This window comes from Tachysurus vachellii, chromosome 22 (assembly GCF_030014155.1).
Source record: "Tachysurus vachellii isolate PV-2020 chromosome 22, HZAU_Pvac_v1, whole genome shotgun sequence".
In the NCBI taxonomy this organism is placed as follows: domain Eukaryota; kingdom Metazoa; phylum Chordata; class Actinopteri; order Siluriformes; family Bagridae; genus Tachysurus; species Tachysurus vachellii.
Window position 1 is genome coordinate 17,522,024 of NC_083481.1, and position 10,000 is coordinate 17,532,023.

At 44.5% G+C, this 10,000-nt stretch overlaps 1 protein-coding gene across 2 annotated transcripts in view; it reads left to right on the forward strand.

Annotated features, from left to right (window-relative positions):
* sema3fb (sema domain, immunoglobulin domain (Ig), short basic domain, secreted, (semaphorin) 3Fb) overlaps positions 1 to 10,000 on the forward strand; it is a 60,308-nt gene that overhangs the window by 3,111 nt on the left and 47,197 nt on the right. For both annotated transcript variants that reach the window (XM_060857918.1, XM_060857917.1), the window contains exon 2: positions 1,226 to 1,377. In XM_060857918.1, the coding sequence (XP_060713901.1) occupies positions 1,226 to 1,377 (152 nt within the window). The remainder of the gene's footprint in view (positions 1 to 1,225; positions 1,378 to 10,000) is intronic.

The window sequence follows — 10,000 nt, forward strand, 5'->3', positions numbered from 1 at the left end:
CTCTCTCTCTCTCTCTCTCTCTCTCTCTCTCTCTTACTCTTCCTGTCTCACCCTCTCTTACTGTCTCTCTCACTCTTACTGTCTCTCCCTTACTCTTACTGTCTCTCTCTCTTACTATTATTATCTCACTCTCTCTTATTGTCTCACTCTCTTATTGTCTCTCTCTCTTACTCTGACTGTCTCTCTCTTACTCTTACTGTCTCTCTCTCTCTTACTGTCTCTCTCTCTCTCTCTTACTCTGACTGTCTCACGCTTTCTTACTGTCTCACTCTCTCTTACTGTCTCTCTCTCTTAACCAGGACACGGTTCTGGACACGGTTCTCTCAGATTCTTGCACTGCTGATACACCGTGACTCTGAGGTATATCGCAGGGTTGCCAGGTCTTTATAAGAGAAGTGCCGAGTGTGTGTAGGATGTTCAGAGTGAGCAGATGAACACTTTCTGATCACAGCAGTTTCATCATCATCATCATCAGCAGCTCATAAGGAATCTGAGGCTACAGAGGGCACAGACACAGGGAATAGACCAAGTGATGTTTCACATGAACGCTCACATATTCCTCACTAAAAACCCCTCTGAGTTACATTCTGTCATTACACTCCTTCTTATTCAACCAGCAATCAGAAGAAATGAAAAAGTAAGGAAAAGTGAAAACTTCTCGGGTTCTTCCAGCCGATTGGCTCCCAGAGGACAAAGGGGACAGTGTGTAGAAGCTCCATGATTATTTGAAGAGAATGTTTTGTTTTTTTTGTTGATGAGAAAGCAGCACATTGATTGATTTTCAGACAAACTGGAGAAAGAATAAAAAAAAGCAGAGTAGATAGTGAAGGGTGGAAGAAGCTCAGAAGTCGCTCCAAAACAATAATGTATCTGTAGACACACGGAAGGTTGGTGTTCTTTTGGGCAGCTGTTCCTGCAGTTTAACGGCTGCATCTGAGGGCTGTGACAGCGTGTCTTCTGTTTGGGTTTGAAGTCTCGCTCCACATGGTCTGGATTTGAGTTGTTTTTAGCTCCAGTTTGAGGTCCTGCATTTTCAGCAGAAGAAAATGAACGTGTGATGTGTGTGTGTGTGTGTGTGTGTGTGTGTGTGCAATACTGTAGCATGGTACTGTAGCATATAATCACAAGTTAGTAAGAATTTAAAACTCAGCAGCTTTTGCATTCCTGTCGCTAACAAATATCTGTTGAACGCACTTCTTACATCTTGTGTATTTTTTTTCCCCAGTGTTCCAGGAATCTTCTGGAGGTTAAACTGGTGCACGATGCTTTCGGACAGGTTCCGGTCGGTCCGGATTCTCCTGGTTCTGGCTGTTCTGCTGGTTCCGAGCTCGGCCAACGACACTGTCTCCGCCCCCCGGGTCTACCTCTCCTTTAAAGGTAAGAAATTGACGTTCCTCATCGTTATGTCTCTTCTGATGATCTTCTGATGGACTTGGACTTGTGTTTGATGAGAAGAACCTCCTGGTAGACATTTAGACTTTTATCAGGATCATGACTTTACTTTTCTCCACGTCAGACACTGGCTTTGCGAGGAATGTTTGGGAATACGGTGAACGACGTCATGCCAGTGAGAGTAAGCAGATACAAATCGCACAGTTTAACAACTTGGCACGAGCTTTTCCAGAGCAGCTGCTTCTACTTGCACGCTGTGTCAGAATAATTAAAAACACAAACGAAGGGAAACCACCAACATCATCAGGCTGAGATAGAACAGAAAAGGTTTCTGAGCTGTTTTTATGTGGATTCAGATATTTTCTTCTTTCTAATGACTGCTAAACTCAACCGATCGTGCGGCTGTGCTCCTGTTTGTCGTTGTTGTCATTACGCCACTTCAGCGCCACGCAGACATTTATAAAACCCCTCGCTGTGAAACTTCGCCCTTGATTAGTCTGACCTGCCTCTGGGGAACTAAAGGTATTTTCTCGACTCTAAATTGTCTAGAGCAGCGAAGCAGATCACAAAGCTCTCACCGTGTCCATGCTGGAGCTGATCAGGCCTGTGATTAGTCTGCTCGCCTGCTCGCTCCCCTGCTCGCTCCCCTGCTCGCTCCCCTGCTCGCTAGCCCTTCCTCACCTAATTGTTTCACTTCATTATTACTCTACTTTTGTTTTTTGTTTTTTTTTCTTTTCAACATTAATCCAGATGGATTTAACACGCCGCTGAGTGCACACGGAGCCGCTGGTTTCTGTTCAGAGGCTGTCCCTGCAGACTCGGTTTCCTCGTGCCGGATTTACTCGGCCCTTCTCTCCCTCCCGCTGATCGATACACACCAGAGTTTCTGCTCTCTGAAGCTGAGAAGTCAGATTGGGTCTCATTGAATAAGTGTCTTGGGGAATTCAGCGCCGATCCCGAAGCAGCTCGAGCAGGTCCGACCTTTAACTTCATCGACGAGAGCTAGTACTGAACACCTTACTTTCACATACGCAGTGTTCACTCCATTTAAACGGATCCCTGGTTTGTCCTCCGGCTCTGCTCGGTTCATTAGAGAGAGGAAAACACAGCAGTCACACTCGGGTATGAAAAAGTGGCTTGGTCTATTTTGACTCTGAATTGACTCGAGTCTGCCTTGGCAGAGCCTCTGAGGTCTGATTGATTAGCTGCACCTCTGTCTTTCTGCTCGTTTATTAGTTGCTCCCCTCCTGAGAGAGGGACGTTATGGTAATACCCTCCGTCATGTAACTCCAGGTGGCACGACCCCTTCATGTGAGGGACACTCGGCTTCCCGGTCCAGCAGAGACGCCCCACTCTGAGAGTTAATCAGGAACACCTTAATTGTTCTTTGAGCTTTGTGACTTCCTTCCCTTTGCGTTGCAGCTCGTCAAAATCCTTCCCCGAGGTGGGACAGGGTGGGGGTGGGATGGGGGTGCGGTGTGAGTGGGGGATTTGAAGGGCCTGAGCAGGAGACCTAAATCAAAGACAGCTGCAGAGTGTACGGGGTCTCATTTAGTGTTTGTGTGTGTGTGTGTGTGTGTGTGTGTGTGTGTGTGTGTGTGTGTGTGTGTGTGTGTGTGTGTGTGTGTGTGTGTGTGTGTGTGTGTGTGTGTGTGTGTGATGTATCTCATACATACACAATCGTATTAGTCTTTTCTGTTGTATTGTTGAATATTGATGTAAATATTGATGTACCGTTTGGACTGAAGCTGGAAACTCGGCTCCTGTCAGATCATATATGAGAAAGTATGATTTCAGCGTAATGTCCTGAAGGGTGTGAGTTTAAAGCCCAAAGAGCCTTTAAAAGCTTCACTAAATATCCAGAGGCTTCGTAACATCTGAGCAACGGAACAGATTTGAACAAATCAACAACATTGTAACTGATCTGCAGTCAGATCATAGAGCAGACGTAAGGTGAAGCAGTGTGGAGAATCGATTACAGCTTTCATCAGAGGACCGGGACCTACACACACACACACACACACACACAATGTATACACACATACACACAATGTATACACACATACACACAATGTATACACACACACAAAATGTATACACACACACACACAATGTATACACACACACAAAATGTATACACACACACACACAATGTATACACACATACACACAATGTATACACACATACACACAATGTATACACACACACAAAATGTATACACACACATACACAATGTATACACACACACAAAATGTATACACACACACAATGTATACACACTCACACACAATGTATACACACACATACACAATGTATACACACATATACACAATGTATACACACACACAATGTATACACACACAATGTATACACACATACACAATGTATACACACATATACACAATGTATACACACACACAATGTATACACACACAATGTATACACACATACACAATGCATACACACATACACACACAATGTATACACACACATACACAATGTATACACAATGTATACACACATACACAATACATACACACACAATGTATACACACATATACACAATGTATACACACACACAATGTATACACACACAATGTATACACACATACACAATGTATACACACATACACAATGCATACACACATACACACACAATGTATACACAATGTATACACACACAATGTATACACACACAATGTATACACACATACACACATACACAGTGTATACACACACAATGTATACACACATACACAATATACACACATACACTGTGTATACACACACATACACAATATACACACACTCACTCACACAGAGTACACATACATACACACTGTATACACAGTGTACACACATACACAAAGTACACACACATACACAAAGTACACACATACACAAAGTACACACACATACACAAAGTACACACACTCACTCAATGTACACACATACACAATGTACACACACTCGCACAATGTACACACACTCGCACAATGTACACACACACACACGCACAATGTACACACACTCGCACAATGTACACACACACACCATGTAGACACACACACACACACACACTTTCACAATGTACACACACACTTGCACAGCTAGCAGTGTGTCCAGTCTCCAGCGAGCCTCTGGGGGTCTCTGACCTTTTCCCCTCATGTTTAGACGGAGCTAATCATTAAATCCGGTCTCTTACCCTGATCTGAGCTCAGCTTTAGGAGACTTCTCTTGTAAAGCTTTAGATTTGATCCTGGTTGTGAGTCAGAAGGAAGGAAGTAAACGTGGAGGTTTACGTTATTTAACCTGGAGGGTAGCGGAGACGCACAAAGTCACACACAGTTACGACACATGAGCAGCGTGACCTCCGAGCTCCTGGCTCTGTTCATAGCGTTTACATAAAGTGAAAGCCGACACGTTTCTTCGTTCTCTTTAGGCCATTAAAAACACGGGGAGTAAAAGAAACACACACTGTTTACTCCATATCCAAGTAAAGTGTATTCTGGGAGCGAGGAAACATTTTCCTCTCAATTGTATTACGTAAAGTCTGTAAAAGTCCAAAAGCCTGCGGAGGTTAAAGCTTTTTTTTTTTTTTTTTTTTAAATGGTGGTGAATTCATGAAGAAAAGCATCAGAAGGTTTGACAGCTGATCGTCAGACTCGCTCCGTTCTCAGGCTGCCTCAGGGGGTAAAAAAACCCATTCTGCAATGACAATAGATTCCCCTCCGTCCTGCAGATTACAGCTTTTCATCCTTCGGCTTGTAACGCTGATTAAAACAGAACCAGGATGAAAGAAAAAGGAGTGTTTTATTGGATTGTTAGTCAACGCCAAAGCCTGTTTCCCAGGAGCAGCTCCGTGGCCATGTTTTTAATCTGCCCCAATCGTTCCCGCCGTGTTAATCCACGCTGATCATTTTAATCTGCTCAAAAGCCCAAAACCTGAGTTTGGAATTTTATGAGGGATAAAAAAAAGGTCAGGGCTGATTTTCTGAGCTGCAGTGAATGGAATGTTGAACCTTCAGGAACCCAATGTGAAATTTTCACAAATTGCAGATTTCAGAAACGGTCACGTTAACACACGTGAGTAAACGTTCAGAGACGCGTCGTTTACTCACGTGTGTAGATGTGTATGATTCCTGTGTATGAATGTTGGAGCAAGTAGAATATCGAATAATCCAATCATTTTACTGGTCTTATGTTAGCCAGATTAGTGGTTAGCACGTTCGCCTCACACCTCCAGGGTTGGGGGTTCGATTCCCTCCTCCACCTTGTGTGTGTGGAGTTTGCATGTTCTCCCCGTGCCTTGGGGGTTTCCTCCGGGTACTCCGGTTTCCTCCCCCGGTCCAAAGACATGCATGGTAGGTTGATTGGCATCTCTGGAAAATTGTCCGTAGTGTGTGAGTGTGTGAGTGAATGAGAGAGTGTGTGTGTGTGTGTGCCCTGTGATGGGTTGGCACTCCGTCCAGGGTGTATCCTGCCTTGATGCCCGATGACGCCTGAGATAGGCACAGGCTCCCCGTGACCCGAGGTAGTTCGGATAAGCGGTAGAAGATGAATGAATGAATGAATGTTAGCCAAAGCTTAATTTCAGGAAATCTTCCATCACAAATCTTGGATATTCTCCACCTTCACTAATAACGTGAACCACGTATTAGCATGGAGATGCCTTCAGGTTGTGATTAGCTGATTCAGTCTGATTGAACAGCTGACCTTTAAGCGTAGCCTCATCTTAAAAACGTTTTGTATTAAGGTTATGTTCATTAGCGCTACGCTAACTACAGCCTGTTCTGAGAAAGGGTGTGATGGTCCACTGAGCTCACCCTGAGGGTTTGAGGCTCTGGATTTATTTGATTGTGTGTGTGTGTGTGTGTGTGTGTGGGTTTAATAAGTAAACAGATTCAGATTCAGATTTACCCCTGAACTTGTGATATGCTCCATTTTATCGCTTGCCTTCACTTCTGTTTATTGTTTATCGTGTAATTAATGATATCTCCGGAACGACAAAGAACGAATGTGTAACAAAGGAAAAGCGACGTGCTGTAACAGACACGCGTTCCTCCAAAGGAAGAGAGTGATTTTGAGCTGTGTAAGTGGCAGACGATGAGAACGTAAGCTGTACGGATTAGAGATTCGGTATAGAGTCAGTAGCAGCATGGCGTCCCGTTCTGTCCTGCTCTGAGCCGTTGTTTTGTGTCTGTCCTTTACAAGCTGTCAACACATTCATGTAAAAGATCACGGTTGTCATTTGTTAACACATCGTTAATTCTCTCAGCCCTGATTCGTGACAGATCAGCAAGGTTGCAGGACATTATGTGAATAGAACCCACTGAACCCACTGAGTTCTGCTTCCTTCACCAGCTGAGAACGATCTGAGTTATCACTAGAGTTATGATGATGATTAGCTAGCTTGTGTTCTTGAGCTCAGGTTACGTGATGTTTCCTCAAGCTCCTCCGGTTTCTTCCTGCTTCTCTGAAACGTCTTGTGTGTGTGTGTGTGTGTGTGTGTGTGTGTGTGTGTGTGTGTGCGTGTGTGATGGACTGGTGTCCCTGCCCAGGATACTCTGGGTGTTTTGGAGCATTAATGAAAGGTACTCTGGTTTTCTGTGGTCCAGTTGTGAATCCGGGTTTGAGGAACTCTTGAGGTTCCTCAGTATGCTCCTTTCATTTCCTCTCAGCCCTTCGAACATACAGTAACTGGTCCCTGATGCCATGATTCCCACGCTGACAACAGGGATGAATACTCTTGTGTTAGCATGAATTAGCATGTGTGAGCTGTGTGAGTGCTGGATCTTTCTGTGGTATTTCAGGTGCAGGGGTCAGGAAGCCCTTCAAAGGGTTACCAGTTAGCGCAGCGGAAAAACTTGGATCCTCCCTTTCACCTGTCTGTCTCACACTCTCTATCCTAATGTACGTCTCAATATTACACTTATGGTCATGTTTAAGCGATCATCGACTCGTCCCAGCACAAAGAGTTCAGTGTGTGTCCTGAGCAGGAGGATACATTAGCACACCGAGGGAGTAGATCGGTGTCCTGCTCCAATGACCCGGTTTGATGTGCTGGGAAACGGATCCTGTTACAGGGCTTCAGGGCTGCTGTGAAAGCAGCCAGTCTGAGCTCTTGTCCTCAGATGGGACGACCCGTGGGTCTTCTCGAGGTATGGGTGAAATCTTAGTAGAGTTTGGCCATGGTGATGCTAATGTGGCTGACTGTGGGTGGATGCTAATGTAGCAGGTCATAAAAGCACTCTCTTGTCTCATTGTTAGCAGGTTTAGCTCTTTGTGTCCCCGCACCGCTGGGGTTCTGTGTAGGAAGCGTGGTATTGATATGCGATTAGTGGACGCGCTCCCAGATCTCGTCTGGTTGCACAACTGGTTTTATTTCTCTTATACCACAGCAACCTGCCAGCTGATGATGATGATGATGATGATTAATTACAGAACAACACGTTACATCTGTTTATCGTGACATTTTAGTGTCACAGGATCCAGGCTCTGTTATCACTTATGTTAGAAAGTGTTGACACTGGAGACTCGAGATAAATGTCTCCATAACAAAAACTACACCCTTTTTGTGGTTCATTAATAACTTCTCATGTGAAAGAAATAGGATTGTAATACAAACTGTGAGTAAAGAAAACTAGCGTAGGAAGTGTGTGTGTGTGTGTGTGTGTGTGTGTGTGTGTGTGTGTAGGATGTGGTTTTAGGGGAATGGATTATCCATAGCTCAGTCTAGCTTCTGTTTTCCTTTTTGCTAATAACCTACACACACTTTTAATCACTCTACCAGTGGTGAGGCATTTTGGTAGATGGCAGGATTCCAATTATGTCCAGTATAGAGTGTGTGTGTGTGTGTGTGTGTGTGTTTTCCAGATTAGGGTTTAGCACCAGCACTAGATTGGATAAAATGCCAGTGGGGTATGTTGAATATTATACTAGGTGTTGGATTGTGGCTGAGGGGATGTGATCATTCAGCTACAAGAGCATGTTGGGACGTTGAGGAGACTCCGGTTCCAGTTCATCCTGAAGGCGTTCAGTGGGGTTGTGAAGTCATGGCTTTGTGAAGGACACTCAAGTTCTTCCACTCCAACCTAAAGTCACCTAGAGAATGTAATGATGAGCAGAAGAAGTCCAATGGAACATGATGGCACACAATCTATATACTAGGTCACAAAGTTCAACACTGAACTGAGGTTTGAGGGTCAAGAGCATCGTCCTTGTTCTTCGGCGGCAGAGACGCTGGTCTGAGAAAAACAGGTCTGAGGTTCACACGTGAGTATCGCTGAGGATGTTCTCAGCAGGAAGCAGAAAAGGAAGCAGCGCTGTATTAAGTGAACGCATCCAAGCTTGAAGCTCTCGATGGAGCACTTGGGTGGCCTGCATTTGTCCTTAGCAAGAGTGTGTGTGTGTGTGTGTGTGTGTGTGTGTGTGTGTGTGTGTGTGTGTGTGTGGAGAACCAGATGGGGAGTTCTACCAGGATTTATGGAGCGTTTGTACACATCTGCATCCGGATGCTACAAGAAGGATGTTATGGTTAAAACCTGGCTAAAATAAACTTCACTCTCACACACGTCTTTTCATTCCTTTCCTTTCCTTTACCTTTATTACACTTCCTTTTACTTTACTTTCCCCATGATGTACTTTAGTTGTTCCAGAGGCAGAAACTGGAGGTGTCCGAGATGATCCTCCACCTCTGGTGGAGTTTGAGATGATCCTCTTCCACTGGAGGTGTTTGAGATGATCCTCGTCCACTGAAGAAGTTTGAGATGATCCTTTTCCACTGGAGGTGTTTGAGATGATCCTCGTCCACTGAAGAAGTTTGAGATGATCCTCTTCCACTGAAGAAGTTTGACATGATCCTCTTCCACTGAAGAAGTTTGAGATGATCCTCTTCCACTGGAGGAGTTTGAGATGATCCTCTTCCACTGAAGAAGTTTGAGATGATCCTCTTCCACTGAAGAAGTTTGAGATGATCCTCTTCCACTGGAGGAGTTTGAGATGATCCTCTTCCACTGAAGAAGTTTGAGATGATCCTCTTCCACTGAAGAAGTTTGAGATGATCCTCTTCCACTGAAGAAGTTTGAGGTGATCCTCTTCCACTGGAGGTGTTTGAGATGATCTTCTTCCACTACATGTGTGTATCCTTCTCCACCACCTTTTTCTCTGCCGCTGGAGGAAAAGCAGCAGAACTCATCTGGGTTTCCACGGTCCATCAGGATCCGGTGGTGGTGAATAAGACGGAAATGGGTTTCTCCCTGCGGGTGTCCATCACTTACAGATTTCACCCTGCAGAGCTGCACTGGACCATCTGCTTTCTGCATTAGAGCTTGCTGCTGAAGAACACCTCATTAATCACATGCATGATGCTTGCGCTCTTCCTCCTTCTCTCTTTCACACTCTTCAGTAAAACAAAAGACAGGGTTTAAGTTTTCTTCTCCAGGCCAATTCCTCCGCTCATATCAGGGTCCGGTAGGGGGCGTGGCCTAATGTTCTCAAGACAGAGTTTAACCGCTGGACGCAGATGGTAATATAGTTTAGGGAACATTGTAGACGTAACGTTTTATCATCAGTTGTAATTTGTTTTGGAATAAAAGATGAATTTTA